Source organism: Phoenix dactylifera, chromosome 8 (genome assembly GCF_051530095.1).
Source record: "Phoenix dactylifera cultivar Ajwa chromosome 8, Ajwa_hap1_PhDact_Kaust_v1.1, whole genome shotgun sequence".
Lineage (NCBI taxonomy): Eukaryota > Viridiplantae > Streptophyta > Magnoliopsida > Arecales > Arecaceae > Phoenix > Phoenix dactylifera.
Window position 1 is genome coordinate 28,541,248 of NC_143197.1, and position 21,929 is coordinate 28,563,176.

The 21,929-nt window shown below is 38.2% G+C and overlaps 1 protein-coding gene across 1 annotated transcript; it reads right to left on the minus strand.

Moving 5' to 3' along the window:
• Window positions 1–5,871: 5,871 nt before the first annotated feature.
• On the minus strand, window positions 5,872–21,169 carry LOC103706253 (uncharacterized). The gene is made up of 4 exons (XM_008790308.5): window positions 20,569–21,169; window positions 20,223–20,472; window positions 15,821–15,945; window positions 5,872–7,047 (listed from the first exon to the last, which is right to left on the minus strand). The coding sequence occupies exons 1-4, from the start codon at window positions 20,689–20,691 to the stop codon at window positions 6,589–6,591; spliced, it is 957 nt and encodes a 318-aa protein (XP_008788530.4). The 5' UTR covers window positions 20,692–21,169; the 3' UTR covers window positions 5,872–6,588.
• Between the last annotated feature and the right edge of the window lie 760 nt (window positions 21,170–21,929).

Below are 21,929 nucleotides of genomic sequence, written 5' to 3' on the forward strand. Positions count from 1 at the left end.
TATTTGGCAACATTGTTCTGAGATTGGACATGGAGGGTGGTGGGGATTTATTTTGTTGGCTTCTTGGATATGCATTGACCTTCTAAATCTTCATTGTTATGACATTACATTGAATTGACATGTAATGCTTATTTATGATGACATATACAAGCATGCTGCTTGATGTGCAATGGCTGTGAGACTGCCAAATATCTGATACCTTTGTGACCTTGTGACTCTTAGCAAATTGGATAAATAGTGAATAGAAGATTTACGCATGAAGTAGATAAATAGTGTATGTATTGGCGCTGATGAGTTCTTTTAGTGAATAGAAATACAATATTATGGTGTATGGTATATTTGAAGTTCCATTGTGAGCATTCTAATCATCAAAAGTTTGGCCATGTCCTAAGAATTTGTCTTCAGGGAGGGAAATAATTAAGTCTTTCTTGTAGTGTCTAATGTGATAGACGAGGCATTTCAAGATGTGTGTTGGGAGCATGATCGGATTCTGATGGTGCTGTAAACTATAAATAGTCCCTGCCACGGTGTCTTCATCCTGAATTTCGAAGTATTGCTGCACATCCAGCCGAAAGGCATGAACTTTATTTTGCTTTTTATGTGAAGCTAATCTATCGGTTGTTTTTATTTCTGATTTTCGATTTTTAATTTCTATAAAAATTAAAATCACTTTTTATTTTTATTTTTTAAAATTAAAATTTCAAATTTATTTGGAGGGTGTCTTGGTGAGCAATATTGTTCCATAGTTTAATATGATCTAGAGGCTATAGGGTTGGAATATGAAAATAACTTTTTTGAGCGGAATAAAGTTGCATAAATGTGATCATTTTTGGATCTCGCAGCTACAGTGAAACTGCTTTTTTTTAATAAAAACCTGTTTCATCATCACTTAAGTTGTATTAATAATGACGATGATGATAGCAGACAATAACCAACAACAGTGTAGATGAGCAATAGTGTGTGGTGACAAAGAGTATTTACGGTGGTTGCAGTGGTGGCCATAGAGATAGTAATAGTGTCTATAGGTAGTTTTACTTTATAAAAAAAATGAAAACTAGATTTTTTTAACTTTCATAATTTTTGAAAATTAAGAATATACTTTAAAAAATTGAAAATGGAACCAAGGCACCAAAAACCATTTCTATCGTGGTGGCTGTGTTTTTGGAATAAAAACTTGAAAATGAAAATTGACCATGATGCCAAATGAGAGCTAAATAACTTTTTTACATTTTATTTTTCAAACTCAATGTATAAGTTTAGGAATTGTTTAGATGCTACCGTCATTAATATTTCATCAAGAACGGTGGCATCAGCAATGAAATCCTATCTACTTACGATGTCTTCACCCCTACAATCACTCCGCTATCATGGCAATTAAATCCGAGAAGAAACAAGCGATCCATTCACATCTATCTTTAACTGAACCTCGGCCTTCAGTGGGTTTCAGAAAAGTGGATAAAAAATGGGAGTTGGAGTGACCCATCATTCCCTTAAGCCTGCATGTGATTTTGAGCAACATAGCCTTTCTTTTTCTACTTTACAGGTGAATGCATGTATTATGCTTGAATACATAAATGCACCCGGATTCTGGACCAGCACCATTCTAGCCTATTTTAAAATTAAAGACCAACAACTTCTCCTAAAGTCAGAAGCAAGTGAGGATTGATGGCACCCAAGCTGAGATTCTCTGCATTCGTGGCCTGAAGTTAAAAAAAGGTGAGAAAGAAACAATAAACAAATAGAGGTCCATGAGTTGGAGAAAAATATTCAGTGCAGAACAGGCTATTGCAATGGCAGAGAGAGAGAGAGAGAGAGAGAATCATGCAGTGTGTTGATGCGTCCGTAATAATAGCAGTCATCTTTTTTTTTTTTAATCATAACACTCCTCCCATCAATCTGTTGGAAGGGGTCCAACTGAGATCCACTACATAAAAGAAGTGTTTCTTTAATCATATTCAGGAGCAATCTGCAGCAGTGTCTTAAAAAAGTTTGGAAGGTCGGCCGGGTTCTGTGACTTCAATTTTTAAACTTCACCTTCTTTTATGAGATTGGAAGGGTGTAAGAGAAGAAAGAAGGGCTATAAACTTTACCAAGTAATTCATCAAAAACCGAAGGCGTGGCGGTATACTTTAAAACTCCTACTCATTTGGCTTCGCACAGGCATCACGTCTATTCCAGGGCCATAAGTAGCTGGCTCTGGTGGTCGTTTTTTTTTCTTTTTTTCTTTTCTATATACGTACATGTATGTATATATATATATTGTTCCTTAGAAATGAGAATATTTGCCCTCATATTGTGCATATTTATATTTGTAATTTTCATGATTTTAAAATATTTATTTCCATGTGCTCGGGTTAGGGAGCTACAAAGGATCGAGGTATATAAATCAATATTAAGTATAACAAAATATATGGGATGCAAGTTTTGCAGGGGATTTTGCAATATGTAACATTGATATCTTGGATGTGTTATTGAAATATATGAATAGAGGCAAAAACACATTTAATTGCATATAAGTGTGGTATGGAAAGTAAAGTTGCTTTATAAAATAGTATAATTTTTATGTGTTTAATATTGGAGCAAAAAATTGATGACAATAAAAGTTTAAACCTCTTTTTTCTTACTTTATGCCTGCTTCCTTGTCCTATTTTAATGATGGTGATTTTGCCACTATTTTTCTGGAAAAGAGTAAAAAGGTAATATTGTATGAATTGGATTGTCAAGTGATGAAGAGTCCAAGCATAGAGTGAAAGCACAATGAAAGTATATTGAGGAGGGGAAAAATTATCATGAATATAAATGAGCATTTAGACTATTTGAAATGGAAATATTTATAATTAGAGAAATGAAAATTCTTTTAATTACATAAATGGAAATAGAGAAATTTCTTGAAATTAAAAGCTATACAATGACATAAAAAGTCTAAGAAACTTTATGCCCGATAATTGGAAAATAACATTTTGATTATGGCTTAATGTATCATCTTGACTGGAGAGAGATCTTTAATATTCATTAGAAATTCCATATGGAATAGTTTGTGAATATGATTTCTATTTGTTTATCCATTGCTAGTCCCTTGATATTTAGAATCATATCCCTTCGACCAAAATGAACAAATTCCTTTCCGAGCACGACTAACCCACTCTCAATTTCTTTAATCACAATATTAGATTAGCAACATATGAGTTGCCGGGGTTTAATGTTCAAAAGATTATCCTCCCTTGCATCAGCTTAGCCATATGTGGTCCAACCACAACATTGACATGAGAGCAATTTGAGTATTAAGTGCTTTCTGTCTGTCATCTTCACAATGGCAAAGAGAAAGGGTATCTTTGCCATCTTGCTTTTGTTTAAAGGCAATTTGAGAATAAAACTTCTAACCCCCTCAATTATTTATAGAATAATGACTTCTTTTGATAGAAGTGTGCATAGGCAACCATCTAAGGTAGCGTTCTCCCAAATATCCCCGAACCCCAAAGACCTGGTAAAAGGATGATTCAATCACAGGCCATTTGTCCCAATGTCAAGAATTTTCCTAGCTTGATAAGCTCGCACCACATAGAAGAATGACTTGATGATGAAACTTTTGACTCTCTAGTATGTTCATATAGGCTAAACCTCCCTTCTTGTTCTCCTCAAGGAGTGTTTCATAAGCCTTAACTGAAGGAGGGCTAGTATACGGGTTTGGTTGTTTCAAGCTCATCAGCATTGGAATTTCTCACCAAATGACAAAGTAAGTCAAAAACATATACATGCAAGTCTAACCATTTTGGCATTTTCTATTTGTAATGGAAATGACCTGCATGTCACAAAGCATTCTATTGGGCACAAGCCCTGTAAAGTCACAAGCTTGCCAGCTCATCAAAGCAATCAAGAACTATTCATTCAAAGATTTGCTTATCCCAACCCCCAGCCCTAAGCCTTCTTGAACAGCAGATAAAGGTGATGGAAGGGGCGTGTATTGGGTTGGTAAGATAAGCCATGATCAAAGGCCCCAAGTCCAGAGAGAGGGACAAAGAGGACAGGCATCATTTAAAGGTATAAAAGGGAGATAAAGGTGAAAAGGATAAGGGTATTCATGAGGGGTGGGTGGAGTGCAGGCCTAGAATTTAACAAGGGACTGCATGATGTACCCTCCACAACTTTCACCAGGCACATGAGGAAGGGGAAAAAAGAACCACTCCAACAAGGCATCCAGTATCCCACTCAGCTGAACCAAGGGTGATGATTTAAATGTGGGTTGTTTAGCTTTATACTATCAAGGCCTACAGCTCACATCATTACAGGATGGGAATCATTTCTTGTGTGGAAGGTCCATCCTATTGAGTTCCATAAATCAATTCTTTCATGCACTTTGTTCTTTTTTTTTTTTTTTGTTACTTTATCAATAAAATGAAAGACATGTATATGCAAAATCTGTACAAGAAAGACGCAAAAGACAAGCTATCATCAATTTACTACATTAAATTTTTAAATCTTCATGCCTGCAATATACAAATCCTGTGCTAAGCAGCAAATGGATGATAAATGTTAAAACCTACCCAAGGTATGGAAAACTATGGAAACAAAATTACAAGATTCTTCGGTCGGCGAGATAGGTCAAACGAAAGATGCTTCACCTCTTGTTACCATACAAACACATGGGATAAATTTAATACATCCCCTAAACACTGCCTATGATGTTACTATGGTAACTATTGGTGCTAGTGAAATTTGTAGATTATCAATTGCCTGTGTTGAAACTGTTATGAAGCAAATACTTGGCTTGGGGCACAGGTTGTTTTGTGTACTCCACTTTCCAGAAGGTACTCCTTTGTTTTTGACCACCATACAGTCTGGAGATGGCCATCAAAAGAGTGTTTTAACTACTGAGGTGGGAGAAAGTTTACTATGATCAAAAGATCTCCATGGCATCCTTCAGAAACCCAGCTATTCATATTTCACAACCTGGACATCATATAAATTTGCATCTGCCAAGTTCTACCAGATTGAATTTGCAGAACCATGGTTGAATAATTTCTGGGCTGAGGAACTGCACAGCATCGGGTGGTTTTATTAAAGTTCGACTCGGATGACAACTCCAAATCCCTGAGGGTTTGCAGTGCCGATCCAGTGATGCTGGAGCTACAACAGATGAAGCAACTGCAAGTGTCATTAATTCCCTTAGCTTCTTGCTCTAAAGACTTATCCCTCAAAGTTACAACTTTGGAAAGATAATTTTCAATAATCAGATATGACATGCTTTCAGAAGACTAGGAGGAACATCAGGCAACCTAGCAATAAATCCTGCTCTAAGGTTATCAGATGATAGATGATGAAAAAGAAGATTGCAAATCATGAATCATAAAATTTCGTACTATCATAAATATAACCACAAACATATAGCAGGTAAATATTAAACATTCCTATATCAGAATCTCGTAGGGAGGATATAGAAATAGAATACTGAAATAACAATTATTCATACATTGTCAAAAGAAAATTTTAGAATCATACTCAAAAGCGAATTGCAGGATATCTAAAACTTAAACATGACGATGAAAACCTTTTTCAAATAAAAACAAGATAACAACATTCACACCAACAACCAAGAAAGTTTGTTCTTCCATTTTATTGGAACAATCTCGCAAAGATCAGAAAAAACCCTAGAAGCAACATAAGCATGCTGTGTGGACCTTTACATACATAGATTACAAAGACAGAATCCACCCATGACCTGTAGTAACAGTCTGTTCATTAAAACCAGCGGCATCTCTGTGCACGTGCGCCCAAAAAAAAAAGAGAGCCATCTTAAGCCAAATAACCAAGATTGAAAAGCGTAACAGTAGCTCACTTGAGACATAAGGTGGGTTCAGACATCAATTGAAAATCTTTTGTCATCTAATTTCCTTCTTTAATTAAATCCGAGGCATTTTCATGCAAACAACAAAAGTACAATGACAATCATTGTCACAGTACATAATTTTAACACTTCAAACAGACATTGGATGGCCCCAATATAGATTACAAATAGCAGCATCCCGAAATCCACATTGTTTTGCTTATTTTATTCAAAAAGTATAGATCATGAACGATGGTGATTAGTGCTGTATTGGTGCTTCACTCTGTACTCTTGACAGGAGGAAACCTATTATAGCTTATGGACTTGGCAGATGGGTGGAGCATTGGTAGCATTAAAACTGTCCAGGTTGGATTAAAGCTCCTCATCAAGGATGGGCAGGTGGCAGCCAGGCAGATCCCATCTGATGTCTGCATGGAAGGTCCCCTCAATTCAGAAGCCTTCGCGGCAATCTAAACAGATACAGCCCCTCAAAGGGTTTCCAATTCAACTAACAAACGTCTTGTTCAAACACCAATTAGAAACATAAAAAAGGAAAAAATCTATCATACAAAATTTCTTCCAACAAAACTCCTGTTTTCTTCTTCCACAAATAGGCTGAACATCCTAAACATGAACATCTTTTCTTGGCACTATCATATGTAAGTTTTTCCCAAGGAAGCCACAGTATCGATAACTTTCTTCTAGGGATAGCTTATGATCCTTTCCCTCTCCCTAAATAACAACTCTCTTTCTGCCTTGTTGAGGGACTAAACATCCCAATCCACATCCCACCCATCTTTTCTGGGAGATCTTGAAGTGAGACCATTTGCTGAAACACTTCCTGTGGTATGTTTTTCTGAAGGCTGTGGCGCTGCTTCATCCTCATCCCAATCCTCATCCCAGCCCTCATCCCAGCCATCTACTGTGTCTGAGTCAACAACTGCTGAAGTAGACTGTGCTTGCGTTCCCATCTCAAGCTGCTGATATGGTATTCTATCAGCTCTCCTTCCCCTCCTAAACTTGCAACAAGCCCATGCACCTCCAGAAATAACCATGGTAACAAACAAAAAGTAGGCGCCATAAATGGGTGTCAGATGGGCAGCATAAGCAGGCAACAGCTGGAAAGGATTCCAGTCAGAAGAAGCCTTGGTTTGAAGAGCACAACTCTCATTTCCAACATATAGAACAATTGTCATTTCTAAGCCTTTTGCCGCATTTATTGGAATCTGAAACAGGCAACATAGGTAATAATCAACCTAAGAGCATCTTTTCCATACATTTAAAAGAAAAAAAAGTCTTGCAAGTACACAAACTAAAAATTACGGGTCATATATGTGAAACTACCAGAGTGATTGACAAATTAAAATTTGAAAACAAAAAAACAAAAAATCCATTGCAACCGAGTTTTGTCAAAATAATACAGGGGTCTGTACCAGCCATCTACCGGTTTGGTATGATACTGGCACATAGCACACCGACCTAATGCATACCAAAACCAAGGGGAGGGGAAGAAAGAGAGAGAGAAGAGGAGAGAGATGGGAGGTCAGAGATAGAGGGAGAGGGAGAGGGAGAGAGGGGGAGTGAGAGGGAGAGTGATAGAGAGAGAGGGCAGGAGAAGGAGAGAGGGAGAGAAGAAGGGGGGGGGTTGTTGCCATTGCAGCAACAATGGCAAAAAGCCAAAAACCCTACCAACGAGTCGTGACCTTGTAAAGGATCGTGAGTGAGAGGCTGCGCAATTGAGCGAGAATGGGATGCAGTGTTTAAAGATAACTGGGCTGGTTCAACCCTCGAACTAAGTTGAACCATTCGAAACCATGTGGAACCAGGCAGTTATGCTCAGTTCAGAATGGTTTGGTCACACTGATTCTCGAGCCAAACTGCTGACTGACTTGGTTCGGCACCGATGTGGTTCGGTACACCTTGATCTAGATAGTTCGGGTCATGGCAGGCATTGATTGCAATCACTGTTGTTGATACACGATCTAGATCTTGTGATCTTGATCAAAATGACAATGAATAAGCTGCATCTCATCTCTTGATCATGATCAGTTAGAATAATAAGATCTAGATCTGTACTAGCGGTTACATAGTCCCTTGGATCATAAGATCAGACTTGATTGTGTTAATTCTAATATTGAATGATGTGAAAACCTATTTCCGTAATTTATTTGACTATATGGCATTTAAAATTACTCCCTTGTTCTCCCCCACACATTCTACCTCAAAGGATAATTGAATTAGTAGGTAGTATAACATCTTGAATAACTAGACATGATGTTTGCTTCATTGAACATGCTATATATAGGCTTACAATGACAGGGCCCACACATATTGTATGTATGGCTTTTTGTTCTACAGTACATTTGGTTCATTTTTTCAATTTTTGTTTATCTTTTATTTTTTAAAAAAAATGATATAAATTAGCAAAATCTTATGATTTGCAATCCAATTCATGACATCATCCGATCTGACCTCTTTCACGATTTACAACTCAATCCCAATCTTGACAATACAGACAGTCAGGGTGTCATGTAGACTCCGCACAGCATGGTCAGGTGGTAAGGATGGAAAAAGAGGACTACCAATATTATAAGATGGTTTATGTGATGCCTTATAGCAATAAGGTTAGATACAAATAACATATCAAGAGATAATGTCGAAGGACTACATTAAGAAGCCTTAAGCGGAAACAAGCTCGATAGACGACACAGAAAGGTAGGAGAGGAGGGAATGATATAAAGAAAGCATGAACCAAAATGGCTAAGGCTCCTCAAAAACCATTAGTCTTGAGCATAACAACAAAGTGGGGATTCTTTTGAAGGTGGCGATAAGTTGACACTTGATAGAGATACGATACTACAAGTAAAGCTTAAGCTTAGTTATTTAACCAAGAAACACCTAATAGTGCAAAAGAGATCTAATTGTGTTCGCTAGCAAGGGAATGCATCTATGGCTTTGCAAAGATATAAGAGAACAAGGATGGAACCATCCAAAGCCGTGCAAGTAGCCTTGTACTCCAGTATCTAGAAAGATACACAAGCATTGATAACAAGCATGAGGCAAATGATTCATTGCTAGAGTAGGATTTAACTCTTGATTGTACTGGCCATGCACCAACTAGGTGCCAATATGCCACAATTTGCCCAATCCAAGCCCAAATCAATTAGTATCATTCAAATATCAAGCCTTTTGAGACTCCATTTTTAGCATTTTCTACCATTTGAAGGCGAGAACAATTAGGGAGCAAGCAGACCACTAAAAGACTGACAGCCCATTAAATACAAACTTACCTACATGGATATCATTTAAATAAATGTCTATTTACTTGACAAATTCTACATGTTGATAAGAATGATGCAGATAATATTGCTCAAACAAAAAATAATGATGCAGCAGAATGTTAATAATCTTCTAAATTACTCCAGGGAATGATGAAAAATTCAAGCACATAGATGAAAATTAGCTAAAATCAAATCAGATGCAGATCACAATATCCACTATGCAGCATCATTAAGCTCATAAGATTTCGAGATGATTACCACGCTGGGAACCATATAATTGCTCTAAGGTTCCTTTGGCTTGGATATGATTCCGCACATCGACCCCCCAGAGCCAACATGCTCGCCCAGAAATCATAGTGATCAATCCTCTCACTAAGTCCCTTGAGCAGTAGGAGATAATGAGAGTTTGGTAGGATGAAGATATGTACCGGGTTTAGGGTTTAAATCATAGCAGAGAAATCAGTTATAATTATGGTTGCATAAAAGTGTTTTATTAATGGCTTTCAGGTTAGATTCAAAGAGAAATAAATAAGAATGGTAATGACAAATTGATTTATGCAGTTACTATTGACCTAAGAAGCAATTTGGGGGTTAGGAAAGGTTTCTAACAGGTACTGTTTGGGATAGTAAGATTGGAGCTGGCAGGGATTAAACACTGGAGAATATGGAGGTCCATCAGGATCAGCAAAATTACAAGAAAAGGATCTTCTACGACAGCCAAACTGTTTTGGCTTGTAGATAGGCCTTGACCAGTGGTTGGATGTTTGCACTAACAATATGTTTTGTAGGAAAAAGGAAAATGGCTGTGCGGTGCTAGTAAGGACGTAAAGAAGGCTTTGGGATGCCAAAATAAATTAGGGTTACCATAATGGTAGGAATCAACGAAAAGAAACATAAGAAAAGAAATAGAGGGGAAATAAGAATACTGAACACACTCTGCATAAAGTCTGGTACCTTGAATACATGACAGGAAAGAGCAAAAAGATGAAGAGTCTTTATTCACGGTGCATAACATCATCTAATTCATCTTCTATCAAGAGACTAATATTTATTTGTCCATGCTTTTGGTGGGTCTTGAAGGCTTATTAATCCCCCATCAACTCTCTTGTCTTGGAGAAATTCACCTCCAACGAATGAAGACTCCGGTATAGCCCATGTAACTTCGAGTTGACAGCAGAACTGTCCCGAACCGAATGGTTCCGGCCGTTCCGAGTCATATCATAAGCTCACCGGTACGGTTCCGGTAACAGAAACAAAAACCGTTGCCGGAGGCGGAGAAGGAGAAGAAAAGAGAGGAAAGAAGAGAGCGAGCGGAGGAGAGAGTAAGGAAGAGGGAGGGAAGCTGGCGGAGAGTGGCGGACGCTGGCGGAGAGCCAGCAAAGGCCGGCGCCTGGGCAGGAAGCGAGGCTGCGGCTGGTTCCTCTATTTCAAATGAAACAGGGGTTCGATCACGGCCTCGTCTCCCGCCCAAACGCCGGCCTCCGCCACCTCCGCCCTTTCTCCCCCTTCTCTCTCTCTCTTTTTCTCTCCCACGATCTGTGTTGCCCTCTCCTCTGTCGGTACAGGTCCGGCACGGCACGATGCAGACTCGTACGACTCGTGCCACTGGAGAACTGGTACGATACCCAGTACCGGTTCTGCCGACCCTAGTCAATCATCTAGGTTGGTGGTCCTTCAAGACCTACCAAAGGTGCCAATGAGGACTAATAGTCTTTGGATTAAAGACGAATAGTTTTTACATAATGTTATGCATGGTTAAATAAAAACTTCTTTTCTTTTTTTTGCTTCTTCAAGATGTGAAATCAATAGTAGTGAGTATAATATTGTGTTCCTCCTCTCTACCCTCTTTCCCATCCAACCTCTTTTATGTTTCCTTTAATTGATTGGAATAGCCAAAACCCTATCCTGTTTTGCATCCCAACACCTTCTTTATGTCCTTACGAACACCCACAACCCTTCTGCTCTCTCAAGCTGCAAGACACACCATTAGTGCAAACATCCACTTGCTAGTTAGGGCCTATCTGCAGGCTAGAAGAAATCTGCTATCAAAGCAGATCCAATAAAGTACGAGAAAAGGATCTGCTTTGATGCTATCAAAGTCTCTAGTGTTCAATCCATGTAAGGCCCAATCCCTGTATCCTGAGCAGCACCTGTTTGAAACCTTTCCAAACCTTCATTAATCCCCAAAATGCTTCTCAAATCCATAGTATCTGCAGTAATCAATCTATTTGTGACTATTCTTGTTTATTTCTCCTTGAAACTAACCCCAAAAGCCATTAACAAAACCTTTTTATTTGGCTATAAACAAAAAATGATTGCTCTGCTAAGATTAAACTCTAAACCTGCCATCCATCTTCATCCTATTACACTCGTTCATGCTCTTGCAGCTTGAGGGACAAAGCAACAAGGCTGATCGATCTGATTTCTGCATGAGCCTGTTAGGCCTATAGGGTTGTTGTGCAGATTTATATCAAAGCCAAAGCAACCTTAAAGGATGTTGAATGCTTCCGAGCATGGCAACCATCTTGATATCCTGTGAACTTGTTTCAGTTGATTGTTAACTTTGGGCTCAAACCTTGCATCATTTCTAAGATTAGTTTAGAAGATTAGTAGCATCCCCCAGCATCATTATATTTCTTTTAGCATCAATGTCTCCATCGCATATTAGATTCATTCAATCATCTAGGTTTTAACATATTTTCTTTAGTTTAACTTTCAGAACTAGCCTCATTGCCTGCTTATTTGCATTGGTACAATATTAGGTGAATATATAGGAATTCCCTTAGGTCTATCCTACATCCCTCTCATTTCTTCATCTTCTGCCATTCCCTCTCCAGTCCTCCATCACATGTATAGAGCTGCAATGATTACTCTTTCAATCACTATCAAGAAGTGACCAACATTCTCATAAGATATAGATCCAAAATTTGACATATGCTTTAAAAAAGTTAAAACTTCCACAATCAGTTGGCTATAAGTTTGCAAATTCTAGGAAAGGGGGGGGGGGGAGAGAGAGTTTCTAAAAGGATGGACAGGAATGCTCATTCTAGTTATTAACCTAAACCAAAGGACATATGCACAATGGGTTACATATCACAGGGACTAGTGTGCAAATAACAATAATTGAGAGACTGAACAATAGCACTGCCATGGGGGTGCTTGACATCAAAAGTGGTGAACATACAGTGACAGGTGTTTGAGTTGGAGCCCACTGGCAATAGGGCTTTGAGTCCAAGGCAGCGCAGGGTGATGTATCAAAGCGGTGGATGAGATAGATAGTGACAGTGACATGGGCTCAAGTTTAGTGAAGAGAGGAATCGTGAGATATTGAAGGAGGAGGAAAAACTGAGGCATGGGAGGAGTCGATGAACCATGGTATATGAAGGAGGAGATTTGAGACAGTTGAACCATGGACTCATGAACCAGCACTAGTAGGGTTGGTAGCATCAAAGGATTCAGCACATTGCTTAACACCATACCTTTTGTCCTCCATGCTACAGCCAAACCCTAACCTTCAGCCAAATGGGGTTGCGATTCCAATTGAATTGTGAGATCACACATCTAACTCTAACTGATTTCAGACTTGAGCTACAGATCAACCAATCTATCAGATTACCAAGTTAGCTCAAGCAGATTTTCTTCCCCAACCTCCTTCCAGAATTAATTGGACTCTGACAACCACTGATCTAATCTATATCTCATATGTTACGGACCTAGGCTTCATGAGCTATCAGATTAGGTAGATTTCCTTTTTTTATCATTTTTTAATCTTTATAAATCTCTTAATCAATTGAACTTGGATAACCCTTGATTCAATCCAAATTTGATCCATTAAAGGCCTAGACTTCATGACCTAAAGGTCCTAAGGCGAGCCATACAATACGTATCATGGCCAGATTGCCAGAAATGTCGAATTAACCTGCAGTAACCTGACAATTGATGTCATTTATCCTGCAGTTGCACAAAACATTTTCACAATTACATCTCAGCAACCTGCAGTTATCCAATTCCAACCAAGCAGACCTCGCCCTCGCCAAAAGCTGGGCCAACCTCAAAAGGCGGACCTCAGGAGGCCGAGCAGACCTCAGAAGGCTGAGCCGACCTCAGAAGGTTGAGCCGACCTCAGAAGGCCGATCTCATCGTCCACATGCTGCGGCCATGCGCTGCAGCAGCCTCACCGCACCATGTTTTGCTTGCTGGCCACGCCACGACATATCAATCAGGGACCATACCCTGTCACATCTATCAACGCCTTACCGTTCACAGAAACGGCGTATGCCGTGCGCATCAAGTAAGCTCTAGCAGCGCACCATCTATCTAAAACCTATCTCCTCCCATGATGAGGACGGATCATACCTCCGCCACCTGGGCACCTCTACGGGGACTATAAATAGCCCCATCAGGTAACACCTAGAAAATTTTTTGGGGACCTTGTTTGGGCTAACTAAACTCCACCCTAACTTGAGCGTTGGAGGGCCTCAGAAGGTTGAGCCGACCTCAGAAGGCCGACCTTAGAAGGTCGATCTCATCGTCCACATGTTGCGGCCATGCCCTGCAGCAGCCTCACCGCACCATATTTTGCTTGCTGGCCACGCCACGACATATTAATCAGGGACCATACCCTGTCACATCTATCAACGCCTTATCGTTCACAGGAACGGCCTAAATCGCCTTAAGCAAGCTTTAGCTACGCACCATCTGTCTAAAATCCATCTACTCCTATGATGAGGATGGGTCATACCTCCGCCATCTTGGCACCTCTACGGAGACTATAAATAGCCCCATCAGATAACACCTAGAAAATTTTTTGGGGATCCTTTTTGGGCTAACTAAACTCCACCCTAACTTGAGCGTCGGAGAGCCCTCACCGGAACCACCGGTGAGGCCTTGTGCAGGTACACTGTCGCGCGGAAGGTGGCTCACCTTCTTTCTCTATATTCCGGCAGCTCTCTCAACTCTCCCGGCGTGGTCACCCTCACGCCAAATGTGAACCACAACAGCGCCAATGATCCAAAACCGACTTAAAGAAGGATGAGAGAATCCTTGTCACACCCAATAAGAGTCCCAACCTCTTGAAAAGGCCAATGGATGAAGAGTGGTTCCAAAACACTTTCCAAGACTATTCATCAATCGGCAACAAGGGCAAAGTGATAAAATTGATAACTAGCATCTAGTACTTGAGGTCCTTGGCGGATATCAAACTGCTGCCTTTGCCTTGTTGGACTCAGTGACATTATTGGCCAATAGCAACTGTGTGGTAATATCTGACAACAGGCTGAATCTAGACAAATTTGAAAACATAGCTGCCACCACATGGAATGTTGACTTATTCAGATATAATGGAAGAAAATATGATCACCGCATAGAAGGATGAACTACTCAGATACAGTGACATATTGGGAAGCATTTTATGGTGAATTTCCAAAGTTACAGCAAAGGGTTCGAGAAAATGATTTCAGGTTTTGATGTCATGCTGAGCAAGTAGCAAGAAAATGCCAAAAAAATGCAGGGAGGAGATGGCAAGACAATTCCCCAATATGTGCAATTAAATGAGCCATAACATCTCACTTCCATTATCTTTTATAATTCGTGATTGTTTTTCTGAGCATAATACAACCATAAACATGCAATTCTGTCAATATAGAAAACCATATATATAACAACGTTAACTCCACCACTCTTGTTGGTATTTCCTAGTTCATACCATGCATCCATCAATAAATAAACTCAATCACATCCTATTAAAGGCATATTTGCTTTGACAATTGGTTATTACAATAGAAGAACATTGAAGTGGCTTCACATCAACAAAATTGAAATTCATCCACTAACAAGATAGTCACTTAAGATGCAGTCTTCTAGTTTACTGTGATTTTGCATTAAATAAATAGTGAACGTTACATGCATTTATGCAAAAGAAAAATAATGCAGCAAGTGGCATGGAAATCATCAGGTATATTCATCTTGAATTTTTACACATGGTCATGTGATGCCTAACCAAGCAACAGACAACTTATCCGAGAATTTCTAAATACTCTTACTTGTCAGCTGCCTGCTGATAAGTGATTGGAAGTGCTCTTTAGCATCCATAAGTTAATCACAACAAAAAAAATAAAATAAAATAAAATTCAAAGAATGCTCTTACAGTTCCTACCGTCATTAATCATACTTCAAAAACAAGTGCTTGTTGTGAAGCTTTCTTTTTTAGCATCCTTTAATATCAGTAGTACATGACATCTTAGGTTTTGAGAATCTTGTTATGATTTATAAAAATTAATAATGACGGGAAACCATATTAACCATAAGAATGCCACTCCGACAGACCAAGAAAAGCAGCCATAGAAAGAGGACCCATGACCAGAAGAACATGGCAACAAGAAAGAGCAGAAGTAACCAGAACTTTACCTTAAATAATCTACTTGGCAAGGACTTCATTCTTAGTTTGAATTAATTATATAGCATTCTGATATATAAAATAAATTTCTTAAATAACAAATAGATGTACAAAAAGGAAAAAAAAAAAAAAAGAAAAGCTCTTGCTTGGTGGCATGTTAACTTGATTGTCATCCAGAATTTCTAAGCAAGTTTGCCTTTTGAAGACATAATCTGCACATGTGATGGATCACTGCTTACCTTAGGAATTCAGGGACCAGGGAAAAAAATCATCCTAAACTTTCAATTTCTATTGTTAAAAAGGAAATGCTAAAAAGGCACAAACCTTTGTGGTACTCCCATTGGCTATTTGTTTCTCCCCATCATTAATTTTGATAGGTGATGCTTTAATTTTCACAGTCATATTATTCTCCCCTGTATTCTGGACTAAAAGTAATAATTTCTTGGAATCTGCAGCAGAAGAGAAGAGAGGATAAAAAGGATGAGCCCTTAATAAAATTATAAACAGAAAAGGGAGATAGAGGCATATTCAACTTGAGATTGGAATAAACAACATCATGACAATTTTTTTATCCGGTATGTAAGAATATATAGTTTACTGTCTAACCAAATGCTCACCAAAGGAATTTGTTGAGAGACAATAGAAAGTTAGGAAAATGATTGGCATTGTCATGCCCCATATCCGGGACATAACATGGCCATGCTACCGAGGGGTATAACTCATAATAGCACGAAGCCAACAATCATAATCTCAAATAAAATAAAAGATCCAAATCCATCATTCATTAAATAATTAACTAAACACTGGTTTAGAGCAACTAAATCTAAATTTAAATACTAGAATCCATAATCTCAAAATTCAGAAAGTTATTAACTACAAATCTATAGTCAATTAAAGAGTTAAAACTCTGCTACAAAATCACCAAGCTTGCTAGCGCGAACCTAAGCCTAAACCATTCTTCATTCCTAATGACTCTATTCCTCTAGAAAAAAAATAAAAAGAGATATAAGCTATACAACTCAGTAAGTAAACCTTATATTACCTTATAGAATCAAGCATAAGTTTTCATATGAATCAATGCATCATTTAGAGAAAATAACTGCCATCACAAAATGGAAGACTTAAATATAATAGTATCATAAAATAAGTCATATATCAATCATGCTTTGGCATATGCATAAATCATGCCAATTTTATAAATCAAGTCATTTCTTTGTCATTTTGTCACATCATAGTTCATAATAATTCTTTCAAACTAAATGCTAAGGTCATCTTACACCTGTGACAGGACCGTAATCGACAAAATATTAACTACTATTAACTGCTGGCAGGATCATACGCCAACTACTATTACCCGTTGGTAAGGTAGTACGCCAATAACTATTATCCGTTGGTGGGGTCGTATAGAACTATCTCTGGACGTCGACTTATCCTACTTATAGGAATCATACATAGCTATCTAAGAGCCTTTAGCTATATTTCTTAAATCATATTTTTTTAAGTCATACTTTCTTAAAACATATTTTCCTCAATTATGCATGAATAAATAAGTTGAAAGATGTTAAATAGCTTTATAAAGTTCGGAGTCCACAAATAAATCTTTAACAGTAGAACAATCATGAAATCATTCTTTTTCATAACAAGATTATAAATTTCATAAATATGAAGTTCATATTTCGTAAACAAGTCGTTAATTTGAAATATTCATGGAACCAGTATTTTACGACAAATCATAAGTTTCATAAGATTATATGCTTAGTCCATAATTTTAAGAAAACATAATATCATCAGAATTTAATATTATTTTTGTATTTCACATAAATCATAAGCATGGAAAATATGTGGCAATTTGAAAACTAATAAAGAATATCAGGATTACTTACCTCTTCCGCTTTCGAACCTTCAAAGTTCAACTACGCAAATCACCAAACCTATTTAAAGCTATTAAAATCCGTCATCAACAACTTTGAAACCCAAGAGAATTGTGAACGGGTTAAAATTTGGCAAAACGATCCAATTTTGGCTACTGAAGGGTGTCTGGTTTCATACCTGAACCAAGGTATAGGAAGGACAAGGTCGGCCAAGCAGCAGTGCCCAATTGCCCAGTTCAGTCCACACAAGGCGAAATCAACTGGTCAAGATTAATTATGATTTAGGTAACTCAATAAAGATCAATGGTGACCAAATTTCAGAGGTACCCATCCAAATATCGGGACAGTTCAGGACGTCCTCACTAGGGACAACTTAGATTCATAGTAAAGGAAGACAGAAACTTGAACTGAGATCTCTTTTATGCAGAATGTTAGCAATCCTTCAGGTTTAGGATTATCAGAAGAACAGGTAAACATTCCAACCTTGCAATCAGATTTGAACTTGGAAAGAAAAATAGCTTTTCTATTGTTGTTTTTATATAGCTTAAGCATGAAAACAAAATTCCAAATTTGAGAAAAAAAAATAAAGGATTTGAAGAAGCCTAACACACTCAGTAAAGAGAGTAAGCGGATCCTAGGTAACTTTTCTGTGTCTTCACTACTTAAATCAGGACTTCCAAAAACCCTAACCTCCATAATTTTGTCAATATCATAGTCCAAGCCTTTTCGCATTAAATAGGATTTGCTAACAAACATGACATCAAGTTGGCAAGGCTCCACAGAAAGGACATATGTTTGCGATCTCCTCATCTATCAACATGACAACAATCCTGGAACCTAGGTCATACAGATTTAGGATAGAGAGGGGTTTACTGTCAAACCTAGAAAGTCATCTGGCAGGTATGAAGATCTTCATCATGTTTATGAAACATAAAGCAAACCCTCAACATTCCATAGACTTTGGACATAATTGGATAATGGAAAGCGCCCCAAAGAGTCAAATGGAAGCAGAGCCCCAACCAAACACTCCACCACTACAAGGAAAACAATTCAGTGCCAGTGTCCATGAGCGGTGGATATTCACAATGTAAAAGATTTATACCTTAGAGTATTTTTGTTTTCTGATGTGAAAAAAAAAACCTTTGTTCCAACATTTTGAATCTTTAGAAATATACGTCAGACCATCAAATCTCTTCTATTCAGATCTTCATAAAATTAGTTTTCATGATTTTCCTTGAACCATCATGACAAGATCCCTAGGTGTAACATCAGCAGAGCCATAGTGTCCAATGTCCTATTTATAACATCAATCTTTGGTAAATTGCAAATAAGCATACAGTGTACATAATTTTCCCTCTTTTAAATATGTTGCATATATCTATTGTTGTTCTTATTGGATATACAGTAATGCCATTGTTCATTAAGCATTATGTTTCTCCTTTAAAACTGGTCTGACATAATCCTATCTTGCTATCAAACAAACACTAAAAAAGAGTTCTTATCAAAAGCAGGCTTAAATCTAAAAATAAATTTCCAATTGAGGAGGAAAAAATTGCACTGCCCTAGAAAAAAAAACAGCAAATTTCTGTACAAGTTACGCGGTAAAAAGGAAGGAAATATAAAGAATGCCATACATATGAATAATCTCAAAGGACCTACTAGTTTAATCTATAACTTAAATGGACTACTTTGGCAATTCTTTTCCATGACAGAAATCCTAATGATCATATTAATCGATAGATACAAGAAAATAGAAATCTTTCAAAATTTTACTAGCCTACAGACCACTATTGAATTTTAAACAAGCTAATTAACTCAGCAAGGAATTCCAAACTTGACCAAAATGACAAAATTTATTTCCATACTTAGAATGATATATTCAAAGGCTCCCTCACTTGACATTGAACAAATCAAAACACTATGGGATCTATGATTTCACCGGACTAGCAAAGCCTCTGCCGCTAAATCCAAGGGTTTCCTTAGAATGAAAACTCATTAAACCTGTGTTAAATGGAACCAAAACTTGCACATGAAAAGTTCATTTTCGGGGAAAAAAAAAAACCTAATCTTTTGAAAATCCTAAACATCAAATTTACACATATAATGTGGCCAAAAGGGGATATGGCATTCTTACCACGAATGCTGCATGGAGGAAAACATGGACATGAGAGTCGGGTTCAGACATACGACCAGTGCACGGGGGGAAAAAAAGAGAGATACAGGGAAGCACATAAAAAAAGTAACTAAATTATATTTTTAAAAAATATATCTTACGAGAAAATATTAAAAGATATTAGCTGGAAGGTCTTTCCTAATAGCCTAAGAACAAAGAAAAATGGCATCTTGCTAAATTATTTTAATAACTATATTCTTGACCAATCTCTAAAAAGAACAAAAGTTCCCTTCTAACATAACTATAGCTGGTTGAAATCATTGTTGGAAGTGTCATACACTCTACCAATATTTAAAAGATGAAGCCAAAAAGTTTGATAAGTATCCAAGTTTCTGACAAATATCCAATTCAGATACATATCCAACATGGATTCTTGGAGCTGGAAGCGAGTATCTAGGTAACATGGATTGCCATAAATTTGCAGAATTTTTCACATCAAACATATGATTCCTCTAGCACTAAACAGGAATACTAAATCAAAAGTTAATGAGGTAGGGTTCCATCCCAAATCCCATCGCATCCAGAAACCATATTTACTGAGAATTCTTAGCACGACAAAATACGAAACTGAAGCCGCTAATAGGACACTATATAGGTAGCATAATTAAATATCCAGCAAAAACGCTATTTATTATCATATTGCACAATAAACAGGCCAAGAACAAAGAAACATCTGTATTACCATTTTCAGAATATTGAAGACAAGCAATCAATTCACCCTTTTGGCATTTTTTTGATGATGCATGACATGAATCCACCTGACTTCTATCCGTAGGGCTTCCCGACTTGGTAAGATCTTCACTTCCGTCAGGGTCCCCTGTAGAGGAATTCGTAGCGCGTGAAGGGGATACGTGTGATTTCTCCTGCGGTTTCTGGCTCGACCCAGAAACGCTGGTTTCTGGTGAAGGATTCGGAGTAGGAGACGGAGACACCTGGATACATTCCCAAAGCCCAAGAATTGCAGCGTATGAGACGACTCCTAAAGCCCCAAGTCGAGAACAGTGGGAAAGAAGAAGCCAAGTTTTTACCTTTTCCGAGTCGATCTTCCCGCCTCCCCTTCCATCGGCCATTAGAATACGAGACGAAGCATCAGGCACTGGTGCCACAACCAAAACCAAGAGGATCGCCGCCAGAGCTCCAATCCTCTCCATTCCCAGCTTACAAAATCTACTTTAATACACAAATATCTAACCTTTCGAAGGAGAGAGATCGCAGATGACTCCAGTTCGGAGATCGGAACAAAGACGAACATAAACCCTCATTACTGGAGCCTTCTAGCAGAGATCAGCGTTAACAATCCCACCCTCGATCGGAGAAGAGAAAAAGGGGGAGAAGATATCGGAGTAAGGAAGAAGATCTAAGGCGTTAAGATCTATTAAACTGGAACATTCTGATCTTTGGCGGGCGAATCAAGGGGGACGGCTAGGGTTTTCTTAAAAAGAAGAGATCTTGGATCGGATGGAACGATGGTTAGGGTTTTGATTCCTGTTTTCTGCTTGGATTTGGAGGATACGAAGACGAGGACTTGTCCCTCGCCGGAAGAGAACAAAGTGGGGGCGGATCGGAAGGAAAGAACGAGGTACGATGACGCCAACGTAGGGACGAGAAAAAATTTACGACAAGCAGTAGGAGGGGCGGTGGCTTGCGTTTTTCTAATACTTCTATGACGGGGCCCACCGGAGTGGTGGGCCACCTAATCGGCGCGCGGAAACCATATGGGCCGGCGAAAACCATGTGCCGGTCTGCATTGCCTCGGATCGGATAATGAACAAAAAGATTTCATTATTTTTTCGTTTATCTTTTTCTTTTAACGAGAAAAGTATTTTGTTCGTGGCTTTGTGCATGTTCAAACTTCGGACACGATTGTTGGATTCGGGATTTCATCGGTCCATCGCCGGTATACTTATTTTCCTTTCATTCTTATGCATGTCCAACACCAATGCTTCTAAATCTCATGGTTATCTCATTCTTGGAGAGGGTTAATTTAAAAAGAGATATCTGCTATAAAGAAAATCAAGGTAGTAGATATGGTGAATAATTGGCTGATTGGTAGATTTGCTCGCTAATTTCAAGAGATTGCTATCTAAATCTTTTAGTGAGCTAATTATAGTTATTCTAAGGATGTCATAGTAAATATGTAGTAAGCAATGCGATAAAACTCATGCTATTGTATGAGCACATAAAAGAAATAACAATAAAAATCTCCTTTGAGGTATATGTTAAGGAAAGCAACAACTCCTTTTGAACTCTTTTGATCACTAGAAAGTGGAAAATAGGAATATGAAATGAAAATGGAACGTTATGTAGAACAAAATCTTTGGACTCCTTGTCTTTCCTTTGATGCGCAAACACAATTATTTTTTCGTGTGCATGCGCAATCTTTTTTTTC

Excerpts from the sequence above, each read along its gene's own strand:
- LOC103706253 (XM_008790308.5), bottom strand. The coding sequence starts at position 20,691 with ATGGAGAGGATTGGAGCTCTGGCGGCGATCCTCTTGGTTTTGGTTGTG. Across the intron at positions 20,473-20,568 it reads GGAAGATCGACTCGGAAAAG|GTGTCTCCGTCTCCTACTCC; the intron begins GTAAAAACTTGG and ends GAATGTATCCAG. Across the intron at positions 15,946-20,222 it reads TCTTCAATATTCTGAAAATG|ATTCCAAGAAATTATTACTT; the intron begins GTAATACAGATG and ends CTTCTGCTGCAG.